The sequence below is a fragment of the Populus euphratica genome, unplaced genomic scaffold (genome assembly GCF_000495115.2).
Source record: "Populus euphratica unplaced genomic scaffold, PopEup_1.0 scaffold145.1, whole genome shotgun sequence".
NCBI lineage: Eukaryota > Viridiplantae > Streptophyta > Magnoliopsida > Malpighiales > Salicaceae > Populus > Populus euphratica.
In genome coordinates this window covers 251810-277042 of record NW_011500001.1, presented here as the reverse complement: position 1 = coordinate 277042, position 25233 = coordinate 251810, and the positions used below count along the sequence as shown (strand labels likewise).

General features: G+C 34.1%; 3 protein-coding genes across 3 annotated transcripts; 2 read left to right on the top strand and 1 right to left on the bottom strand.

Annotated features, from left to right (window-relative positions):
* Positions 1–2733: 2733 nt before the first annotated feature.
* On the top strand, positions 2734–3228 carry LOC105140906 (oleosin 16.4 kDa-like). Its single transcript, XM_011047949.1, has one exon. It carries the CDS (start codon positions 2734–2736, stop codon positions 3226–3228), a length of 495 nt encoding a protein of 164 aa, XP_011046251.1.
* A 1684-nt stretch (positions 3229–4912) lies between these two features.
* Positions 4913–8749, top strand: LOC105140905 (lysM domain receptor-like kinase 3). Its single transcript, XM_011047948.1, has 10 exons — positions 4913–5576; positions 5677–5874; positions 6049–6185; positions 6269–6358; positions 6453–6558; positions 6695–6846; positions 7005–7102; positions 7300–7438; positions 7929–8027; positions 8395–8749. Exons 1-10 carry the CDS (start codon positions 4913–4915, stop codon positions 8557–8559), a joined length of 1848 nt encoding a protein of 615 aa, XP_011046250.1. The 3' UTR covers positions 8560–8749.
* A 3374-nt stretch (positions 8750–12123) lies between these two features.
* Positions 12124–23694, bottom strand: LOC105140872 (tryptophan aminotransferase-related protein 2-like). Its single transcript, XM_011047905.1, has 5 exons — positions 22809–23694; positions 20937–21240; positions 12919–13199; positions 12537–12835; positions 12124–12415 (listed from the first exon to the last, which is right to left on the bottom strand). Exons 1-5 carry the CDS (start codon positions 23078–23080, stop codon positions 12210–12212), a joined length of 1362 nt encoding a protein of 453 aa, XP_011046207.1. The 5' UTR covers positions 23081–23694; the 3' UTR covers positions 12124–12209.
* Positions 23695–25233: the final 1539 nt, after the last annotated feature.

The following is a 25233-nucleotide window of genomic DNA, read 5'->3' as shown; positions in this document are numbered from 1 at the left end:
TAAAGTCGAACTATTGTTAAAAGGGTATTTCAAACATATCAAGATGCCCCCTCAAACGTCGTCCCAAGCAAGGTTTTAATTCAAATCATAAGAGGAGCCATTGCGCTGATTTCTTGATTGACTGTGTGATCCAGAATAATTATGGTGGCTTAATCTTGATTGAGAAATGGGTATTTAATTGATAGTCTAATAAGTATGAGTGATATTGTCGGGCCGGTTTTACACATATCCAAAAGAATAGTCAAAGCTTCTTTTTTTTCACCAACACCTGTTTTAAACTAGTCAATATAAATGGGCAAAAGTCTAATTCAATGTTAACTATCTTTATGAGTCCAACGTATAAATTTTTTTTGTTCAAAAAAAAGTAGCCAGTCAATTCAACAAGTTGCTTTTTAAAAGGGTTTGATGTTGAAACTTCCATGAGTCAATTCAACAAGTTGCTTTTTAAAAGGGATTGATGTTGAAACTTCCATGACCTAAATTAATAACTTTTATTTTTATTTTTTATGATTGATATTGAATTAACCTGAAAACATATTTGCATATAAAATGAAATTAAATTTATAAACAATTATAAAACACTTATGGCAATTAAAAGTAAATTTATGAGAAAATACACACCAAAAATAACCTTTCATTTGAAATAATATGATAAGAGTTATGTTGTTTTTTCATTAAACATTATGTTTTTTTTTTCATTAAACATAAATTAACCTTTTATCATCAATAAATTATTTAAAGACAAATAAATAATGAACATTCCTTACATGACCTAACATAGTATATGAGATTGATTATTAGGTGGATATTAAGGTAACCAAGGTTTTCGGAACATTAAAGAGTTGTAAAGAAATTATAATACCTTCAAGGATTAAAAATTAAAACATATATATAAACAACATAATTATTAAGAAGTAATTAGATATTCAAATTCTAGTTTTATTGGATACCTTAACTTAATACAGTGAAGATCATGATTTATTTTTTTAATTAGCTAGAGTGGTCATTTCTTATAAAAATACAAACAATCATTGTTTGTTATTTTTACTACTGAAACAGAGTATCATATATCATCATCTTTTACAGTGACATCACAAGATATATCGTTGAGGAGTTTTATTTTGAAGTTTAAAATTGTTTATGAAATTTCCAAGTTGTTAAAGACTTATAACAATAAATTCATTATTCATCTAAAAACAATAAAAAAGAAAGTCATAACAAGCTAACAATATTAAGTATCTAACTATTTGAGAAAATATCAAATCAAACAAAGTGGTTGTTTAACATATGATTAGTAGATTTATGATTATTGATCCATTGAAAAAAGGTTTATCACCTATTATTTATAAGGGATATGTTGAGTATATGAGACTCAATTTTATTATGTAATTTTTTTTATGTGATTAAGATACTCTTTTGCTTTTCCATTCTATTTTATTGATTTGTAAGACTTCATTAACTTTATATTTGTGTTCTTTTATTTGATTGTATATATGAAGTTTAGAGAATGACAATGCATATTTGAATTTTATTTGGTGAACATTAATGAACATTTAGAAGAAATATGTACCTTATATAGTTCTCATTCCAAAAAAGAAAGTTGCTTTGTAATTTGTAAAAAATAATAATTGCTCTAAATAATTTATTGGCATGATTCATGCAATTTAAAATCTTTCAATATTAGGTATGTATTAAACATGGGAAAGGCCAAGTAATAAAATGTTAGTTATGTTTTAATTTTTAATTAAATTAAAATGTTATTTTATAGACCATTGCCTATTTAATAGTTAAATAATTAAATTCTCCATATCAATTATTTTTTCTTTTGAGATTGCATGGTGATAGCAAGATGTAGTTATAATCCCTTTATTTATGGGGACAAAAAGGCTTCAAAAATACACAAGTGAGAAATTTCACACAGAACAAGGGTCTCTTGTCTAACGAAAAAACTATGTAATTTCTCCATCAATTATGTAGATTAAGGTCATACACAAGTGAGAAATTTCACACAGAACAGGGGTCTCTTGTCTAACGAAAAAACTCTGTAAGGTATTGGATAGACTAGATAAATATTTATCAATTACTTTTTCATATCTTGGGATTTGTATAGTCGTACAATGGAAGTAAATATGTTTTTGAACTTCCACTTTTAGTTTACGATAATATTGCTAACAATATAGTTAACCATATTGTAAATTAATCTAAACAAATAAATCATCATGTCATTAATTATTGACCAAACCTAAGTTAATATTCTTGTCATGCCAATTTCCATCGTCAACATGACAAAATTGTTGCCCTACTAGTTCATTTCTTTACCAAGAATTTACAAATTGTATATCAATTTCGATGAAATCATTCACCAATCATGGAAAATTCAGTCATAAATGAATAATTTCCAACTTCTGTTTTAATCAGGCCCCCAAGCAAAATAGCCCAGCAAGGGGAAGCTCCAAGCTTTGGGACTGCTTGCTTGTATGAGCCCCATTCCATTTATTACAGAACACAACACCACGCTGACTCAGCAAACACGTACTACGAAAGACACGCTCACCATGCAACTGCAAGCTTGTACATCCCGCCTACCAAACTTGTGTCACCCCATTATTCCACGTGTCCTTTCCCCCATCTCCAAAAATATAACGCTCGTTTTGTGCTCTCCGTTTTTGCATGCCATCTCCATCTCTGCAATAATCTACAAGCTGATCTTTAGCTAGTCCCAGCAGCCTCTCCATGGCTGACTCTCGCCAACAACAGCAACAGCTGAGACCTGGTGGTCAAGGCACAGCGGGCATATTCCTCCCTGGAATGGATGCTTCAACTTCCCAGGTTTTAGCTGTTGTGACCTTGTTGCCTGTTGGTGGCACCCTTCTCTTCCTTGCAGGTCTCACTCTTGTAGGGACACTTATTGGGCTAGCTGTGGAAACGCCACTTTTTTTTATTTTTAGCCCAGTTTTGGTTCCTGCAGCTCTTTTCATAGGGCCGGGCGTGCTTGGATTCTTAAAGTCTGGTGCTTTCGGGGTCACCGCATTCTCATCGCTCTCATGGATGGCCAGCTATATTCGAAGCTTGATCAGAGGTCCCTTGCATCAGAAATTGGATCAAGCGAAACGGAGGACACGGGAAACAGCAGGACAAGTGGGCCAGAAAGCTAGGGAGACGGGCCAGATTGTTCAGAGAAAGGCCCGAGAGGTGACAAAGGGTGGTCAAGAGGGTGCGAAGACATAAAAAGGGTTTTCAAGATTGTGACATGATTGATATATTGGGCTTTGTAGCCTACTGAAGCTTATTTCTTTATAAATAATTCAAAAGAATCTGTTAGATATTAAAAAAACAATACTGCAGAAAACTGGTCCAAGTAAAATGAGCATTAATACCTTGAGAAAGTGATGTTGGATCAGTTTTTTTTTTTTTTTTTAATTTGTTTGAAAGCAAAATGTTAAACAAGATATGAGTAACAACATGTGTAATTAGTTGCTAAAGTTATTTACCTCATTAGTAAAGGAAGACATGGTGGTCGAGTCTTAGAGACGACAAGTTTTCTCTATTCTCCATTCTTACATCATGAAGAAGGGATTTAGTATATTTTCCCAAGCAGTTGTATGTCTTGTTCCTCTCGAGTTCTAATAATAACTTTTCTACGAATGTAATAAGAAAGGACTATCCTTCAAGGTTGGTTTTTTTTTTTCTTTTTTTTTTCCATTCAACTATAAAAAATAAAATAAAAAAATTTAATACTCTAAATATGAAGTGTCTTAAATGATCTTTTGCAGCTTATCGTTGGTGGCAAAAAGCATGGTTAATAAACATGACTTAACAAATTGAACCGAAATTAAATTAGAGTTGAGTGTGTTTTTACAAGAAATATTTAAAAGTTGACTTGGTATAATTAAATTAAAAAATTAAATTGACTAATTGACAAAGCTCAAAAGAAGCTAGCTTTCACGGGCTAATAGCCTTGTTGAGCCAGACCATGGCTCAATGTTGGCTGAAAGCATTTGCTGCCGGCCACCTCCTTTTTGCTGCCGTCGTACGGTTGCGCAATGATTACCAAACCACTAAACTCTAAATAATCCCGTGTGTATTTTTTTATAGTGCCTTGTTTGGTGACATGTCCATTCAATTTTCACACACAATTTTCAACAGAGCTACACTTCTTTTCTTCTTTTTTCACCTCCGACAAAGTGGATATTATTGTAATTTTCAACTCCGAAATAGAAGGTTTTTGCTCAGGATCCATCATGCAAAGAAGTTGATTCTTCAAGATAGAACAATTTCTTGGAGCTTGACGGGTCATGACCACTCATCTGGGATTATCATGTGTTGTGTGAGACAGCAACCAGAAACTTCTCCCAATTGTACTGTTACACATCATCGTTTACTTCAAAGGGTAGGTCGAAGACGTCGCTTGATGGCAAAAGGTCATGCTTAATTTTACTGTTGACCAGCCAAATAGCTCACCTGCGGAATGATACATATACTGTAACTTCTTGCACAAAGCGACAACTTGTAACTTAATCCCTTCGAATAACAGGTATGAACGATGACCTAACCACGAAAAAGTCTTCATAAAAATGCTTATGCTTGAAGTACAACACATGGAAAGGAATGAAGTCACCAACAATTTCAATTACTAATAACATATAATCCAATGATGTGGTTCCATATACATGGAGACAAAGCATGCTAGCCAGAATTGGTAAACTTGCGAATTCTGCTTAGGTCATACAGGAGGAGAAATGAGCCAAGTCAGTGACTTTTGAGTTGCAACTTTGTTGCGTTCAAAAATGGCATATTTGTTGGTAAGGTGATGAGCTGATGATCCCTTATCAGGAGGCCATCAGAAATATAATAAAGGGGTGCATGATATATGTTTATTGTGTGATCCTGCTATTCATTTTCTGTCATGAAGATGGCTGCCCAAAACAACCGTCAATTCCATCTCCACCACGTTTATTTCTTCGCAATTATCCTTACTCATGTTCTCTCCTCCAATGTCTTCATCGAGTCAAGCAGCACCATGTACCCCTTTAGTTGCTCTGACCAGGTTCAGAATTGTGATTCCTATCTATATCACATCTCCGAAGGCCTTTCCATTGAGCAAATAGCTTCTTTCTACTCAGTGAAGTCATCCAATGTTGAGCCCATTACTCATGGCCTCAAACAAGACTATCTTGTATCAGTTCCGTGCACTTGCAAGGATGTGAATGGCACTCAAGGCTACTTCTACGATACCATCTATAGTGTACAATCTGGCGACATATTTGCCAATGTTACATGGGTTCTCTATAGTGGGCAAGCTTGGGAGGTTCCAGGAGTGGAACGGCTATTTATTGCTGGAGATAAGATTAGTGTGCATCTTGTATGTGGATGCGTAGAAGTAGAGACTAAAGAGATTGTGACATATACGGTTCAGGAAAATGATACCCTAACAGGGATTGCAGAACTTTTATCTGCGGAACTGACTGGGATTAAGAATCTAAATGAAAGATTAATTCGAAATCCAAGCTTGATTGATGTCGGATGGGTTTTATTCGTTCCCAGAGAGAAGAATGGAATTCAAGCACCAAAACAAGGTCAGCAATTAACCCTTCAAATTCTTCTTGCAGAATCTAAATGTTCTAATTGTATGGAAAAAATAATCTTTAAATGATAGGTAATTCTTGTTCAAACCAGGAAAGCAACACCATTTGGCAATAATCCTTGGTACACTGTCAGCGGTGACTTTATTTTCAGTTTGTTCAATGCTGTTGTTCCTCCACAGAAGAAACACAAACCATAAAAACAGAAAAGAAGACCCAGAAGTCGTCAACAAAGCCCAAAGTCCCACGAGGACTTCCTTAAGGGCCCTTTCTCGTGAAAAGTACATAGAAGGTCAGTCTCCCAACGTGACTCTGAAGCAACTACAGAGCAATATGGCTTCAAGAGAAATCTATAAAAAAACAACAACTGAATTTGAGGAAGTATCTTATAGAAATTAGCTCAATTAGTCGAAAGGTGTTAATTTCCATTGCGATTGCTCATGTGAAACTAAATTTCTTGGTGTAGATGCAACCTTTGAATCCGAAAGACCAGTAGTGTATAGTTTGAAGGAGATAGATGAGGCCACAAGTCAATTCGACGAAAGCAGAAAAATTGGAGCGGGAGGATATGGGATTGTGTACATTGGTACTCTGAAAGAAAGGGTATGATATGATTTCACTACATGCTTATAGTTTGAACAAATTTAAATCGAGTCACAAAACCTTGTTGCTAAATCGAAGTACAGGAAGTTGCAATTAAGAAAATGAAGTCTTCCAGATCAAAGGAATTCTACTCAGAGCTCAAAGTGTTGTGCAAGATACATCATATTAATGTGGTGAGGATTTTTTTTTTCCAGAAAAAGGGTACAGAACACTCTAAAAAACAAAGGATTAAGTGATAATTTTAATGAACAAAATGTTATTCCTTAGGTGGAGCTGCTGGGATATGCAACAGGCGATAATCACCTCTATTTAGTATACGAGTATATTCAGAATGGATCACTCAATGATCACCTTCATGACCCTCTGCTAAAAGGTATTAGTGTGATAAACGCTTTAACAGTTAGCTCATGAGAACCGATTAGAGAGTGAAGCTGTCTTTAGAAAGAATGGAAAAGCTAAAATCATGCCGCATATTGCTTCTGCAAGGTTCTGACACTAAATGGTATCAGGTCACTCGCCCCTTTCATGGCTTGCAAGAGCACAAATAGCACTAGACGCTGCACGAGGAATTGAATATATTCATGATCACACAAAAGCGCGATATGTTCACCGTGATATAAAGACAAGTAACATTCTACTTGATAGGGGACTCGGAGCAAAGGTACTTGCTACCATTTTCATTTTGAGGGTGTGAATATATGTTTGTCGTTAATTGGTTCTGTTGCATATTTGCTTCGTTCGTTGTTAGGCATATGCATGCAGTTGCATAAAACCGTTCCTAGCTTCACCTTACTGTACTAGCTAATGCTCTTACCACAGGTTGCAGATTTTGGACTGGCAAGATTGGTAGAAAGATCAAATGAAGAAGATGCAGTAGCAACACGGCTAGTAGGCACGCCAGGTTACATTGCACCTGAGTAAGTCCTGAGCTCATAACTCACGGCTAGTAGGCACGCCAGGTTACATTGCTCCTGAGTAAGTCCTGACCTCATAACTACTTAGATTTGTGCCTCATTCTTGTTCACTCCATTCCAACACTTGAAAAAACAAAAGATGCTCTTTTCCATTCTATGGTTGGTAATTGTAATGTTCCAATCTGATTATTTTCTGCTAGATCTGTTCGTGAACTACAGATGACATCAAAAACTGACGTGTTTTCTTTCGGAGTGGTCCTGGCAGAGCTAATAACTGGTCAGCGAGCGCTCGCACGCGACAACCTGCAACCGAACAAGATGAAAGTATTGGTATCAGTTGTAAGTTCAGAATTGAATTACATAGTTGTTGTGTGGTCTACTAGTTCCCACTGACTGCTTAGATTACAAATCCTTATTAAACTAGAAAACTCACCTCTACAATCTCCAGTCATTACTATCTGTAGCCTAGTGCATCCAGATCAATTTCTTTATATCCAATTCATAAACATTTTACAGACAAGTTTATCCCCATTGAGCTGTTTTTCCTTCTTTTGGTTTTTTTTTGTTTTTGTCTGTTTGGTGATACATTAAGTCATCTCTTATCTTTTAATCAATCCCCAGGTTGTATCCAAACTATGTAACAAATTCTGAGGCGGCATTGTTCAATACAATGGAGTGTATGCCTTGTTACATCTGCTATGCATATTCTCATGTTGTTCAGCTTATTCCTCCCCAACAAACCACCTCTTCAATCTCATCTTTACTTGACACTTCATGGATGGGCCATCTAACCCTTTTTGTTTTAATATCTCCTGTTAAATTGGATCAGATGATAGCAATATTCCGAGATCAAGACCCGGAGACAGCTTTGGAAGCTAATATAGATGAAAACATGGAAGGAAGCTACCCAATGGATGAAGTTTACAAGGTCAGTGTAATTGCAAGATTATCAATCCACTTTACATTTTATGTTCACATTGAAGCCAAGATGTCAGACAAGTAACAATCAGAAATTCTAGAGAAAGATCAAAGATGGAGCAAAACTCAAAAAGGCAACTCTGTGCTTGAACCTGGCCCTGGGCAGAAACAGAGAAAAATACATTCTCCAAAGCTAGATGTTCTCATCTGTTACCGAATGGAAGGGCATAGGCATCCACAATCTACAAAATCCATGCATATGCAGTCAATTGTGCGAGCATTGCTGACGAGTCCACAAGGCCAATCCGATTGCATTAAGCTTCATGTCTTACAATATCTATATGTGTATCACACCTCCTCTTACGCTAATATTGCAGATGGCAGAACTATCTACACATTGTATGAATGAAGACCCGACAAATCGGCCGGAGATGCGAGAAATTGTCCAGAAACTTTCTAAAATCGTGATGTCCTCAATTGAGTGGGAAGCTTCACTTGGAGGAAGCAGTCAAGTTTTCACCAGGTTATTTGATGGAAGATGAATCAGTTTCTTCATGGAGATGTTGACAAGTTCGTCATTTCGAAATTCATAGTAAAAATCAAAGCACAATCTGCAATTGTAATCAAAACATGCTCGTTCAATAACTAGGATTCAAATATACGTGCATCATATATACGTGGAGTCAGGCGGCATTCCTTCAATCGATTACACTAAATTTTATTGGTCTTCAACCTTCTTATTCTGAAATAAGTATCGATGAGGAGTTAAAATTAGGAGGATGCATAGGATAAGGTTTTTTCCTGGTTGAATTATAAATTGGTAAAGTGTCTTTGTAAATAGTTTTTTTCTCTAGAATGAAAGTAAACTTTCTTGATGAACGCTTTTGAATTGTTGTAAAAAAAAATTCGCTCTCAGAATGTTTAAGAACTTTCTTTTGGTAAAATTAGCAACTTAGTGGAGAAACTGAGTGATAAATACATTTAAAGAAATTTTAATTCTAAAATTTTAGTTGTTTTGTATTCAATTTATATCTTTTTAATGTTAAAAAAAAACTAATCTTTTACCTTATAATTTAAAAAATATTTATAGCTCTTAGATCTTATTTTTTTTTAAGTAAAGGGGTACTTGGAGGAAGCAGTCAAGTTTTCACCAGGTTATTTGATGGAAGATGAATCAGTTTCTTCATGGAGATGTTGACAAGTTCGTCATTTCGAAATTCATAGTAAAAATCAAAGCACAATCTGCAATTGTAATCAAAACATGCTCGTTCAATAACTAGGATTCAAATATACGTGCATCATATATACGTGGAGTCAGGCGGCATTCCTTCAATCGATTACACTAAATTTTATTGGTCTTCAACCTTCTTATTCTGAAATAAGTATCGATGAGGAGTTAAAATTAGGAGGATGCATAGGATAAGGTTTTTTCCTGGTTGAATTATAAATTGGTAAAGTGTCTTTGTAAATAGTTTTTTTCTCTAGAATGAAAGTAAACTTTCTTGATGAACGCTTTTGAATTGTTGTAAAAAAAAATTCGCTCTCAGAATGTTTAAGAACTTTCTTTTGGTAAAATTAGCAACTTAGTGGAGAAACTGAGTGATAAATACATTTAAAGAAATTTTAATTCTAAAATTTTAGTTGTTTTGTATTCAATTTATATCTTTTTAATGTTAAAAAAAAACTAATCTTTTACCTTATAATTTAAAAAATATTTATAGCTCTTAGATCTTATTTTTTTTTAAGTAAAGGGGTTAAAAAATAATTTTATCATAATAATATTTACAAGAAGCAAAATATCTCTTACACAAACATTAATAAAAAAATATTTATTATACATGTATTAATAAAAAATATATTTTATATATAAATATTAATAAATAAAAAAAAGACTCGATACATATTTTTAGATTTAAAAGAAGGATTAAGACACATCTTTTAAAAATTGAGCTAGAATTGTATACCCAAACCCGCAAAAGAATATTGGGGATGTCAAGCACCTGAGCCCAACAAAAAAAGTTGGGCATGCCCACACCTAGACTCAAGTTGGTGCCCGAGCCGGTTAGAGGTATTGGGCATGCCCAATACCTGAATTCGGGTTAGCGCTCGAGTTCATTAGAAATATTGGACATATTTAGCATCTAAACTCAAGTTTGAGCTCGAGCTCAACCTTTTTTTATGGGCTTAAATATTTATACCCAACCTTTAAAAAAAGTTTGGAAATATAGATTTGGTTTTATAAAAAAATAATTTGTTTTTTAGATTAATGTGGTTGTTTAAGCCAGCTTACAAGTATCTCAACTAATTTTATGAATATATAAAATAAATAATTATATAAACTTTTAATAATTCTAAAATTTATAAAACTTAAATTAATAATATCTAATAAATAAAGTCATTACCTAATCTATCCTTAATTTGTGCCTTCTTTCATTGGTTAAGAGCTAGGAAGCTTTTAACCTAACATAAATGATACATCATCACAACAACTTGAGCCGGTTGATCCCCGCTGTCATCAATTATTTAACCTTCCAACTTGAGCTTATCAACATAAATAATAGACTCATAAATATTAAATAAATCCTAGAGTCATGAAAGATCATGGCCTCGTTTTTTGCTGCAAGTGCTTTTTTCAAAGCACTGGGTTGCATTTTGGAAAACTCGTTTTTTATCTTATAAATAAATCAGGTTTGCAACTCTCTTCTTTCCAGAGTTTGTTTTTTCCATTTTCATAGGTGAATTTATTTCAACTATATGAAAGCTTAAATCTGCCATGTCATTTCACACTATACAATTCAAAATTAAATTTGCTTGACAAATTTTGAAAATTATACGTGAACGCTATCTTTCATTAGAGATACTTTAATCTATCCATCATGTTCTGTAAAAACTTCATTTATAGATACTTTGTTCTTACAAATTTAAATGCATTCATATTTTACCTCTTATCTTGAAGATATCGCCCCAAATCATCTATAAATACTCAGAATATTATGAGTATGGAATGATATAAATCTTAAGATACGTATTCTTTATTGTAAATTATGTATTTTCATTTTTTCTCCGAGATTAAGTTCTTAAATGTTTTCTTTATGTTTTTCTTTTTCTTTTTTGTATAAGCATTCTATTTCGTATTATTATTATTGTTTATATAGTAATATGGTTCTTATCATTCGAGTCTTGAATTTAATTAATTAATAATTAGGTTTTATTATTATTTTTTGTTATAAACATGTTAATAATATTTATATTTTTTTATAATTTAAAAAAAAATAATATGATACACAGCATATATTAAGCAAAAGATCTATTCTGCAACTATTATGGTGAAGATTCGTAATTATGATTCCATCTTGAAATTGTTGCAGTTCAGTACTGATATCCTTACAGAATCTAACTCTAAGCAAAACTCATAAATGTAGAATAAAATATTTATAATGAGAAACTTAAATTTGAATGGTTATTCTCAAAATGGATTGATCTTTCTCAGGTTAGTGTTGATATGATGTATCATGTTTGTTAAATTGTAACTTTTAGATTCCAAAATTGATGGTTGAGAGATTATTTCATATGCTTACAACTCACATATAAATTACGATAAGGGAAAATCTTTACAATTAAAATTTAATGATGTTACAAAAAGAAATTGTCTGATGTCTCTTATCATATCTGATATTTTAAACAATAATAGGATTTATGTTTAACTTACAAATTCTATGAATGAGAAAAAAAAGAGAGCAAAAAAACCCTTAATTTGATCAAGCATGCAGTAACTAATACTTATATTTGATTATTTGGGACAAAATAATTATTGAAGAAAGAAAGAGGGCTCAAAGAAAATCTATATATGCCTACTTATTTTAGAAGGTCCAGGAATTGCAGACAAAAAAGATTCTCGATTTAACTAAGACTTTTCTTTGTTTTGCTCATATGGAATAGCAGTTTTCCTCTTGCCAGAAACAAGAGAGTAGGAGCTTTGCAGATTTGAGTTGTTTCCCAGTTTTGTCTATAGATCTTCGTATTTTATTTTGTCATGCATGGATTCGTCCGTGTGAAAAGGAAAAAATATGGAGTGATATGTGACCAATTTCTTGATTGGCAGATGCATAAAACATGAAGTGCTTTCATTTGCCCCCTTCTTTTTACGTCTTTTACAGACATGGACTTTTTTGGCCCATGCTATTCCGCCGTCTCATCTACCTTGCATGGATTGTCGCAGGTGGATGGTGGACAATCTATCTACAAATACATCATAGTTTTCATCTCGATCTAGCATGCTTATCCTAACATATTGTGGTCCAACGCCAAAATGAATACCGCTTCTTGTTAAGATGTTGTTAGATCGGAGAAAGGCTTCGCAGTCTTCTATGGGTGCTTCGCACTTCAACCATGCAAAAGCTGTGCAGAAGACCATGCATATTATGTAAGTGTAAAACTCATTTTCGTAGAAGAAAAGAAAAATTCATGAATAGTGTAACTGCTATGATTATTAACGATCTAAAATATAAGCCATGTTTACCTGGTCGAGGAGCGAAGGAGATGTTGAGAAACCTGCACGATCCAGGGGGGAACTCTGGCAAAGTGAAGAGACCACTTTGCCTGACCGCGGCCCTTAATAACTTCCACCTCTCTTCCATGAGGTGGGCAGCAAAGTCAAAGAGGGACCCTTCTTCGCTGGTAGGATATTTGCAGCCATCAGTCACTACTTGCAGCACTTTAGCTGCTCGAAGCTGCGAATCCTTTGACACGCCGATCGTGTTAAGCTCTACATATTTCACCATCTTTTTGGCTACTTCTTCATCCTTGACAAGAGCCCATCTGAAGGAAGTTGAAGAAAAGAATTTGAAATACGTGCTTAATCAGCTAGTTACAATGTTTGTCCGAATCTTAGTTAGGCTTACCCAACGCGCATCCCAGCATGTCCTGTGCTTTTCGACACAGTGAAGAGCATAATATCATGATCGGCGGCGGCAGCTATTGGCGAGTATTGTGGCCAATAATATGCAAGATCATGAACCAAGATGCCTCCACTTTTGTTGACAACAGACTGCCTGACATACCCATCTGGATTATTAGGGGAGGTAACGAGTTCGATATACGGTCCTTCTTTATTGAAACTCTGTGCATCACCAGCCCATTTATAAAGCCCTGACTTCAGGCAGTCAGTGATTAATGGATAAGACTGTAAAAAAATATCAAGATGAAAGTTAGACTAACGCATAATAATCATCAAAGGTTGGATGCTAAAATTGTTGTTAGCAGACAATTAATTCTTGCTAAATTTCTTCACAATTAAAGAATCAATAAAACGGAAGACAGAAATTTGTTTTTATATCAAATGAAGAACCTTCTACTTTGGCATTCAATGAAGTCCTTGCATAGAGAGCAAAGGGATTAAAAAGAAAATGGTTAAATAAAAGCTATAATAGGATGGAGAGACAGAGGTTCTGCTGCATTGAGCTGAAATCGTTTGGAGGGAAATCGTGCGTGGAAGACGGATCTTGACAATTACGAGGAACGTGATTTCAATTATGATTATTTATTGTTTTACAACGTAGGATACTATCTTCAATAGAACATGGTGTTTGGATTCTAATTGATAATATTTTGATAGTCATTTATTGAAAATTAAAGGTTAAGTATACTGATATAATATTTAACGTGGTTTGATAAATTATTTATATCTACAAAAAAGATTCATATTATTATAAATAAATAAAGAATACAATATAAATACATGGAAGAAGAGAAACACATTCACTCTATTCAACTCTCAGCTTTTATTGTTACACTTGCAGTTACTGTAATGCCAACAAAGCTACTGTTATTGCCCTCCTCTCTTTCACATACTTACCACTCTCTCTCTCTCAACCTTTGCTCTCTAATAATGCCTTTAACTATAGGCATCAATTGCAAACAAGGGACCATAAATTATGACACAAAATGGAAGGACAAAAACCATGAAATATAGCACAAATGGTGGCACTAAATAAGCTTCCATTAAGTGGAAATGGGTTTGTCACAAAATGACAATTCCTAACAATCACCCCCTTTGTCATTTGTGTTGGTAATTATCCTCTTGTTTTTTCAACAGAAACTTGCATCCTGCAGCTTTTTAAGCTTACCATTCTAAGAGCATCTTCGACCAAGTTTACAAGTACTTGCCAAACCTTTCAATCATTAGAGTCATCAAAGCACACCCTTGCTCACACCAAAGGATCACTTCAATCAAATGATCTCTCATATCACATCTGAAGAGTATTAACGTTTGTCTCTTGGACATAACATTCTCCTTCAAACGAATCAACCATGCTCGGTCTAGAGTGATTTTTTCAAGCCTTACACTTATAATACCACCGCAAATGGAAATTTTTATTTTCAAGTACAACAGTAATTAACTAAGTATTTGAATATGATCACGAGCTCAACACTCTTCCAATAGTCTACTCATCTAAGAGTTACATCTGATCTTTGTTCCATCTTAGAAACCACGTCTTATTTCTCCGTAAGTCTCTTGCTCTTAGTCCTAAGAGTTTAGATAGCTCTCCACCTTTAACCATGAAGGCAACCCATCAAAGATTGATCCATATTTATCTCCATACTCTGAGTATTATAATGACATTATCGAGCTCAACACCTTGACAAGAGTCAACTTATTCCGGGAACCTACGCATGCTTTATACTTCTACATAGCAGTCGCGTGTTAATGCTCCACAAGTCATCCACTTATTGTCCAAAGCAAATGTCTTCTAGCTTAATGATATTTAACATGGGAGCAATATCCATGAAAGTCAATCCTGCATTTATCTTCATACTCATCATAGTCACTTCATTGACTATACACCTGTTCACTCATATATAGCCATCACATTGGCTTTAGAGCGTTCTGATCTGGGCTCCTATTATAAACCCTAATAAAAATAAATAAATAAATAAATATATGAAAAAAATATCTCAAGAATTGAGTAAATCAATTGATATGACTTGTGCAAGTATGAAATATAAAAATCTAAATTTTGACGAAAAATTACAAACTAACTAATTTTACATTATATCACATAACTTTCAATCTGGTCATCAAATTAAGTTGAAATTTTGCATGGAGTCTTATAAAATATTATTTTAACCTAGGTTAAAATTTCAAAATTTTTGAAATATGATAAGAATTTTTTTTAGATAAAAGAACAAATAACACAAATGAGTGTCTATAAATTCTTTAGGGATTAAATTGAGACTTTGCCCAAAATAATCCTTTTACAAGTTGTCAGCAATTAAAAAAAAAAGGAATGTGCAGCCAGCCAAGAGAAGAAAAATGAAAAAAGGAAGGCTTGCGTCATTTTTTCATGGAAATTGCTTGAAAAATCTAGAACAAAGTGTAAGATAGAAAGAGTGTTAAGTAATTAAAGAGAGAGTTTGATGCATTAAGGAGGCTACAAAGAGTTTGAAGATTTTAAGAGTGCTTTCAGAGAAAGAAAAAAAACATTGAGCTTAGAGGAAAGTGTAAAGGAACAACTTAATTCAACTTGTTTTGGTTTTTAATTCTTCATTCCTTAAAGGTAAGAAAACTCTCCATGATGATTTATTGTATTGTTTTTCATGTTTGTCATTGGATTGAGTAGAATTAGTATTATATGAAGGTGGGTTCTTGATGTTGTGATGATTTGAATGCATGGATTTATATTAATTACATGTTTACTGAGGGAATAAATGTTTAGGCTTGTCATTAATTAGGTTAATTTAAAAAAAATAAAAATTTCCTCCTTTTAGTAATGTGAATTTCGACCAAGGATGGTTATTTTTTTATGATTAGGTTGTTGAATTAATGACAAACAAATTATATTTAGTTATAATAATTGAATATTTGAAGATTGAAGAATGTGTAAAAAAAAAGAAGAAGAAGGGGGTAAAAAAATGATTTCCACCTTGGGTTTGCTATTGATTCCTTGTTATATTATAAGTAAATATGATTTTATTGTATTAAATAGTAAAATTTCATACATGGATGCTTAGTTATTGTTATGTGTGATTATGGAATTCTTAGACATGTGAATTTAGCCTTGGAAAATATAAGAAATAAAATTTCAAGCTTGAAGAAATTAATAAATTATATTTAAATAGTAAGAAAATAAAATAAAATGATGTGTTAAATTAGATATAAAGGACTTAAATTTCCTTTGATTGTTAGGAAAAGTTTTATAGTGATATAAAATTCTCTTATAATTGTGGTGAATTAAAAGTTTAAGTGGATGTAGCATTGCATGAATTATTTATGAAATTATTACAGAACATGAAACTATGTTAGAATAATCATAATAGTTTCGGATGTTAAAATTATATTGATTGAAAATCTTATTATACGAAGAAGTTTTAAAAAAATTATTAGGTGATGAAATATTAAAATTATAAGATTTTTCACATGAAACAAGAGAGGTTGGAGGCTCTAGACAACAACAGGGAGTTACTAGTCCAGCATCGCCAGCAAATAGATATTCGACATCTTAAATTTTTATAGAAAGATTAATTCAAAAACTTGTGTTCATTTTAATTAGAAATTCTGTAATTTATGTTTGATGTTAATGAATGAATTAATGCCCGGTAATTGGATGAATAAATTAATATCAGTAATTGAGCAAATGAATTAATGCCCTGTAATTGAGTGAATGAATTAATGTCTGGTAATTAGGCATATAAATTAGTACAAGTAATTGAACGAGTGAATCAATGCCCGATAATTTAACGAATGAGTTAGTATTGGTATTTGGGCGAATGAATTAATGCTCAGTAATTAAGTGAGTGAACTAATCCCTGGTAATTAGGCGGATAAAGTAGTACCAATAATTGAGCGAATGAATTAGTACTAGTACTTAAGTGAATAAATTAGTGTCCCTAATGAGGGAGTACTACCCCGTGAAACAACTAAGATTGAAATTTAATAGAATGAATATGGAGATATAAGATATTAATGATCATAATAAAGTATATAGAAAAGAAATATTTATATAGGTGTAGTAAAATGATACATTGCATTTATTGATAATTATATTGATAAAATATTAATCTTATTTTTAGGACCCTCACAGTAGTAGAATAGATCCTGCTTGAATAAATGCTACTTTTTGTGTATTTATTTTGATCAATATTTATTTGAGAATTAGAAATGATGTAAAAGAGTTTGAATGCACCTTTATATTTGTAGAACAGAACTTTTATATGTAATTAATATGTATATCATACTTAAAAATATCTTTATGTTAAATTAAATATTTATATTCTATCATGGTTGTTCATATGATTAGAAATGTTGGAATGATAAAATAATAGGGGTATTACATTCATAATCTAAGTTTTTAATTTTTTTTTATTATTATGTAAGTTAAATAAACCTTAAAATTGTTTAATTTAATTTATGTTTATTTATTTTATTGTTGATTGCGTCTTGATTATTGGACAATAGCTGTTTTTTTATGTGATTCGTTGTTCGGGAAAGAGGTCCAAGATTATTGGACCATGATTATGATATGAGTTGTGTCAAGAGTGAAGATGTCGATAACTTGGTATGGTCCCGTTATAAGAGAAACTCTGTTGAATATTTTAGGATAAAAAATTACACAGTATAAAATTTTACACTTTTAAATAATTATGTTTTAATTTGGGTTATGACACCTCTTGTGGTCCACACACCTTTTGTCTAAGGTGTCTCCGCTCGTCGTCATACAGTGGACACCTTTTGTCTAAGGTGTCTCCGTTCATCGTCATACAGCGATCTGAATTTGGGCTTATATTGTGGACTACACACATTTTGTCTAAGATGTCTCTACTAGTCGTCATGTGACGGTCCCATCCTCTTTCATCAAGAATGACTCTAATGGCTCCAAGATTTTCTACCACTATATAGACTTGAAAGAGATTACTATCATTGATCACATAGAACGAGTTACAGTACGCTCCTTACAATCCTCCATCTCAGTTTTTATATTTGGAGCTTCTACACCTTTCTGCTTGATAGCTCCATCCACACTATCTATCTTTTGGTATCTTCGCCTTTCATAGGTGGTTGCCTTTTATTACAAGTGTTTACACCCCCCTCAATTAGGTGCCTCAACAACAGCTCTCTTTTCATTCTTGCATACATTGGAAAGGTCATCACACATTATCTTCATCAAGAGCACAAGAGACTTATTGTTAGAGCACAAGAGACTTATTGTTGTACAACTTTTCATATAGTGTTTCTACTCTAATCGTCATCTAGAAACTCTTCTTCTCCTTCCACCTATTGTCTCATTACAGTACCTCGTTAGATCCTACGGGTACTCCTGCATAATCTCTATGTGCCCTCGTGCAATATTTATTCTCCAGATTTCTCCCTATTCTTTGCTTTTATGGTTGACAACAGCTCATCCTCTCAGAACACCTATCCAAGTCAAAATAAGATGTCAATCTTTATCATCTTGTTGTATTTTTCTTCTATTATTAAGGTCTTCATTAATTCTCCCCTTGAGAAATCTGTCACCGAATCTAACTTCTTTGAAGAAATCACCACTCTATCATATCCTTCATCATACGAAACTCAATTGTTTCGTTTATGTCGTCATCCTGCTAGTCTTCAACAGTTTCATTACAAATTGTTGCATATACGAAAATAGTATAGCATGGATAATCCTTCAACTAAGTAAGTTCCCAAGAAAAATTGAAGGGGTCACACCGGTCCCACTTAAAACTCAATCTCCTAGACAGAACTTAGGCCATATTTATCCATCATACTGTTTTTCCATATATACAACCATTTGCTAGTTTTATTGCGACTTTTCTTCGAAAATGATATGGGGTATCCTGGTTTTATACCTGATTTCTCAACATTTGGCGAGACAACCAGTGCTTAGATTAATCAAGATTGATTTTCATCAATTTCTACCCTCCACCTCAAATCGTTCACATGATTGGGTGTCCAGAGTGTTCCAATTTCATTTTCCCTAAAGGCAATTAAAATTTCCCCACTTAGCAATTCAACATATGTAATTGGGTAAATATATTCACTTTCTTCTTTTCCATCTCTAACGACCACCATGATAACCTTCAGATGCCTCTTGATGGGACAATCTCTTTTTAATAAATCACCACCACCACTATTTTTGGCCCAAATCTTAACGATCAGACCATACCATTGCATTCAGAACGATCAAATTAATTGGAAACGAGTTTGAAATCAACTAAATCGCATTTCAGATAGCAAAAATTAGATCAAAATAATAAATTAGTTGGAAACAAGTTTGAAATCATCTAAATCGCATTTCAGATAGCGAAAATTAGATCAAAATAACTCTAGCCTGATGAGCGGCCCAGATTCAATCTCAAATCCAATTACATATAGGATCAGCCACACTGTATCCTATCCCTCAGCTCGCGACTTAGCTCCAACTCAAATTACATATAGGATCAGCCACACTGTATCTTATCCCTCAGCTCGCGACTTAGCTCTAACTCAGCTCAGCTCCAATTCGGCTCAGCTCAACTCGGCTTAACTCTACTCGCGGCTAATGACATGACAGGTGGGTCCTATAGTGCTAACATGTCAGCTAATCTCAACTCGGCTTAACTCTACTCGCGGCTAATGACATGACAGGTGGGTCCCATAGTGCTAACATGTCAGCTAATTAGGCGCTGACATGGCATATCAACTGTGCATGCTAACGCCATAATTACATCATGATGATGTCATCTTTATCCAAGTCAGTCACATAGGTCGAGTCGTTTGGTATTCGGGTCGAGTTAGCCCATCCAAAAAAAAGAAGACATATGGGACGCGACGATGCACATGGATAGCCACCTCGTTGGCTTGTGTTTACAGGTGCACCATGTTTGACGTTCGATTTCTACGCTGTTTTCACCGGTGTGCTCGTCTTTTCCTCCTATACATGGTGGTATGGTCAAAACATCATTTTGACAACTTTTATTTTGGAGCAAAAATCAAACACCACTTTAAACCAAAAGCTGTGATACCAAATGTTGAGGATTTCAACCAGTGATATTCTGATAGTTGCTTATTGGAGGCTAAGGCTACTGACACAATATTTAATATGATTCGGCAAATCGTCTAAATCTACGGGAAAGATTCATATTATTAAAGATACATAAATGATACGATACAAATACATGGAGGAGAAGAATCACATTCACTATACTCAATTCCCAGTTCTTATTGCTACATTTGCAGTTGCTATAATGGCAATAAAACTATTGTCATTGCCCTTCTATCTTTACACACTCACCACTCTTTCTCTTTTAATCTTTCTTTTTAATAATATTTTTATTTATAGATATTAATGGTAAACAATATAAATTATAACACAAAATAAAAACAATAAAATATAGGATAAAAACAATAAAACATGGCATAAATGATGATAGTAAATAAACTTTAGCTTTAGTAAGTGAAAGTGGGGTGGCAATTCCTAACACATGGCACGATGTCCACCAGATACAACTCATCAAAGCATATAAAGATTACACTGCATTGTATAAATTCGGCGCCTAGTTGAAGGTCATCGACTTCAGAATTCATGCACGGATTTGAAACTAAACGGAACATTTGATTACCGTTTAAAAGCTGACTTGTTCCATAAAACTCAGCACATGCATATTTGTGTGAAACTAGCAACGCATGATATGAAAGCTATGAGGTTTTAATAAAAAAGAAGCAGAGGTGAAGAACCCAAAAAATAGAGCTGAAACTACGCATCAGAAAAGACCAGCAATTTAATGTTGATGCAGAGAAATTTGAGAGGCATATTATATATAAATGCACCCACCATGTTGAAATATTAAATTAAAATAATAGAAAAAAGGAATTTTGGAAAATGACAAACTACATATCATATCAGAAAGTTAAATCAAACAATACACGAGAAGTAATAATACTCACAGAGTAGTAAGGAGATGCAGATACAACACTAAGGGGCTCCACGGCATCGAGGGGGGAGAGTGCATATAATACAGCTTGATATAGCTGTGTCGAACCCGTCCCGACAACAATGTAGCGGTCCTCGGTGACTGCATTGCCAACTATTTTGTGCAGTCTAATAATCTCTTTGGCAAACTCTGGCTCTAAAAACCAGCACAGGCTCCCAGCATCAGAGAAGTAGCTCATCGATTGCCAACCAGGAATCAAAATGGTGGATTTGTCACCCGTTTGTTGCCAATATCTCTCATACATTGTCGGATCGCCACTACATGAAGCAACTATATAAAATTAGCACCTTAGATGTCATGCAGATCATTATATCAGCGTAAGAACATATTTAATACAGCAATAATTTGAAGATGTTAAATTATTCCATGGAATTTCCAAATCCATTTAGTTATTCTGTAACCATCCAAATCCACCTTCAAAAAACGTCACCAGAATTGACCAAATAATTATCTCAAGTGCTCGAAGAACCTCACATATTTCTAAACAGAAAACTACAAGTTACAGTGGGATTCCAGCTTGGTTGGGTTTGGTATGGAGAGGAAAGCACATGTAGGTCCCTCTCGACGAGGAAATCAATGATTAGATAATGTAGATGCATGGCTAACATCATATCTTTGTGATGCTCTAGGTAAAGATCCGGTTATAAGTGGTACATATATACAAAGGACCCACAGTGGCGGATCCAGAAAAGCCCGCTTTTCGACATGGCCTCAAGAGGACCTTAAAAGCTGATGCAAAATACAGGCGGCCGAAGTTCTCAGATGCACACCTCCCCAGAGGGGCCAGAGCCTCACACATGCACACAATATATTCTTCAGATCTCCCCAGATGCCAAAAGAAAAGCTGCCTGTGCACTGTGCACAAACCCCACATAAATGAATCTACTTCCAGGCCCCTATGGTGCCTTGTGCTAACATGCAACTTGAGTTTTTCCAATTTGTGCAATGCTATAAGAAAGAATAACAACGGTAATCCCTTTTATTTATTTATTTATTTATTTATAAAGCCTGACTCAGGTCCACGAGACCACAACTAAGGCACGTAAAAAGAGTTCAATATGCAACACCAACCATGTTGCTATCAAGGTTGTCAAATTTGACACGACATAATTTAATCTCTGGATAGTAAAATTAACTACTTTAATGATTTACAAGTTTTTAGTTTTATCTTGAATGTTAGGAGGAGGGTTTTACAGGTGTGATTTTGACAAAAACCATTATTGCGCTTACATATTCACCCTTCAACTTGGGAACAGAAAGATGACAACAACAAAAAAACAGTCACGAAATGCGAAAAAGTAACCCTAATTGTCTAACACGCACCGTAAGGAATCTAAGAAAAAAAGAAGAGAAAAGGACCTGACCTTTTCTACCCTGGCAGATCACACCATCATTTACTTTACTTACCTCACCTAGCATAGCTCGTGGTTCTGCTCCTACCGCAAATAAGGAGAGGAATCCCAGTAAGGAGTCAGCATCTAAACTGAAAAGAAAAACCTACCCCTGCTGCAAGTTTTCAGTTTTACCCCTCCAGACCAGAATACCAATAAAACTTCAACAACTGTAGAAAAAAGTTAATGGTGGACCTTGCCTTAGGGATGCAATTCAACCACAGATTTGGAGGGAGGTCAGCATATAAATAAAAACATTCAGACTTGAAGCTTGACTTATACCAGAAGAATTGAGTTATTTAGGCACACTTTAGTAAACAATTTTTAACGGTTAGGTGCACTCAACTTGTTTTGTTCTGTTTATGCAACAAAATAGGAGTAAATGACACTTTAAGAAAGAGACGAAAAGAAAAGAAAACAACTGCAGCACTTACTGATCAAGATTGATTACTCTGTCCCTGCCATTGCTATCCACTGAAGAAGAAGACGAAGAAGAAGATGGCATAGACAGATGTTCCCTCTCGGTAGCATGTGCTTCACTAGGCATGCTATCAGTCCTCAATGCCTCTCTACTGTTGTCCAGAGAGAGACCGCTAATGACTCTAGACTCTTTCTCGTACAGCACTCTCAAAATCAAGCTCACGTTAAGAGCTACAGACAGCACCAGTAAGTTCCTTAATGAGAAAACACTGAAAAGCCTCACCATTTCTCTCACAAATTTGAGAAAACAGAACTCGAGAAAACAGAGGATTTGAAGAAAACAGAGCCTGTTGTTGCTAAAGAAGAGAACTCTTTCAGTTGATGTCAAAGAGGTTGATTATGTCGCCGAACTCAGAGAAAAAAACGAGAGCCTTGATTGACAAATGGATGATGGAAAACAAGCAGTTACAAATATAGACTTCAAAATTTAAAATCTTAAGATAAACACAAGAATCATTAGTGAAGTAATCCTGGTAAAGCTAGTAATTATCGGTGACGACTATTTAGGAAGATTTTGAAAGACAGTTTGGACCTCTTTTGCAGGACTCTAAAAGCCCTTATGAAACTGGTATCCAGAGAAGAAGAATCAAGGGTTTCTAGAGCCTTTTTCCAGCATCAAAACTGTGAGTTTTGAAATAAAAAGGGCTCTAAGATGTCAAAGAATTAGCATAGAAATCTTCAAGTTTCTTGACTTTGTACAGAAGAGAAAGAAGGTGAAAGAACGAAAAGAACCCGGTAGTGTTCTGTGGGGATGAGTGCTCTCATGCTTTGAGAGGGTCTTAGAAACCGTAGGATTGCCCTTGAAAAGAGCTCCAGCAAGCAGAATTTTTTTCTAGTGCCAGGAATATTAAAAAAGGATTGCCCTTGAAAAGAGCTCCAGCAAGAATTTTTTTCTAGTTCCAGGAATATTAAAATAATTAATCAAACATAAAATAAACACAAAATGGAGAGTACAATTTTAAATAATCCGTGTATTATTAATGTTTAACCTTAATCTAAATACATATAAAATATATATAGATTAAATTAAAAATATTATTTTATCCTTAATAAACTCGATGTTTGTAGTTGCCGCATCGTGAGTTTGCCAACCAGAAAACAAAAACGAGAGGTGGAATGCACCTAGGTAAAGAAATATGCAATATGCAGGGAAGAAGGAACAAAAGGCAAAGCAATGGTGTCATGTTTGAGATGATGACGAGTAAGATGACAATCGATCTCAATATGCTTAGTTCGCTCATGAAAAACCGAGTTATGAGTAATCTGAATAGAACTCTGGTTGTCACAATATATAGGAGTAGGATGAGAAAAGGAAACTCCCATATCAGTAAGTAACCAACGTAACCAAACAATCTCTTTCATAATAGATGTCATTGCACGATATTCTGCTTCAGTGGATGATTGAGAAACAATAGATTGTTTCTTGCTCTTCCAAGAAATAAGAGAATCACCTAAAAAGATACAGAACCCGGTAACAGATTTGTGATCTGTGGTATCACTACCATGATCAGCATCAGAGTATGCACGCAACTCCAAGGAAGAGGTGGATGAAAATAAAAGACTCTGAAAAATTATACCTCAAAGATATCGTAAAATACAAAGAACAACTGCCCAGTGAACAGTAGTAGGAGAAGCAACAAACTGACTAACAACATGAACAACATATGCAATATCTAGACGAGTAATTGTAAGATATACCAAACTCCCAACAATAGTGCGGTATAAAATAGGATCTATCAAAGGCAAACCATCAGAAAAAGAGTACATTGCGTTAACCTTAATAATAATTTATATAATTAATCTCTCTATGGTTCGACCCTAGTCTTGCCGGATTATTTATTATTTCGACACTTCTGCACTTAAGAGAAGACATCAATCTTTTAGTTGCGTCAGTAAGCTACCTTAATATATAGAAAATATAAAAAATAACCAAAATCCTTCATTTTAAACTATCTAGTCAACTCTGTCTTCAAAACTGAAATACCATTATTGTTATTTCTAGTAATAATCATATCAATAATATATAAACACACAATGATATGACATACATTAGTGTACATAGTAAAAAAATATAACCATGACAACTAGAGACAAATCCAAGAGATGAGATCTTAACAGAGAATTTCTCAAACCAAGCACAAGGTGCTTGTTTGAGACCATATAATGCTTTCTTAAACTTACAAACATATCCAGAGTCATGTGAAATACCAGGAGGAGAAGCCATATAAACTTCTTCTTGAAGATCTCCATTCAAGAAGGCATTTTTAACATCAAGCTGAGAAATATGCCACTGACGAATTGAAGCTACGACAATAAGAGTAGGAATAGTAGTTATTTTTGCAATCGCGGCAAATGTCTCCTCATAGTCCATACCATATT

Coding starts and splice junctions, on each gene's coding strand:
- LOC105140906 (XM_011047949.1), top strand. CDS start 2,734: ATGGCTGACTCTCGCCAACAACAGCAACAGCTGAGACCTGGTGGTCAA.
- LOC105140905 (XM_011047948.1), top strand. CDS start 4,913: ATGGCTGCCCAAAACAACCGTCAATTCCATCTCCACCACGTTTATTTC. Junction 6,559..6,694: donor TCATGACCCTCTGCTAAAAG/GTATTAGTGTGA, acceptor AAATGGTATCAG/GTCACTCGCCCCTTTCATGG. Junction 6,847..7,004: donor ATAGGGGACTCGGAGCAAAG/GTACTTGCTACC, acceptor CTCTTACCACAG/GTTGCAGATTTTGGACTGGC.
- LOC105140872 (XM_011047905.1), bottom strand. CDS start 23,080: ATGGTGAGGCTTTTCAGTGTTTTCTCATTAAGGAACTTACTGGTGCTG. Junction 13,200..20,936: donor CTGCATCTCCTTACTACTCT/GTGAGTATTATT, acceptor ATTTTTTTACAG/TCTTATCCATTAATCACTGA. Junction 12,416..12,536: donor CTCCTTCGCTCCTCGACCAG/GTAAACATGGCT, acceptor TCTTCTGCACAG/CTTTTGCATGGTTGAAGTGC.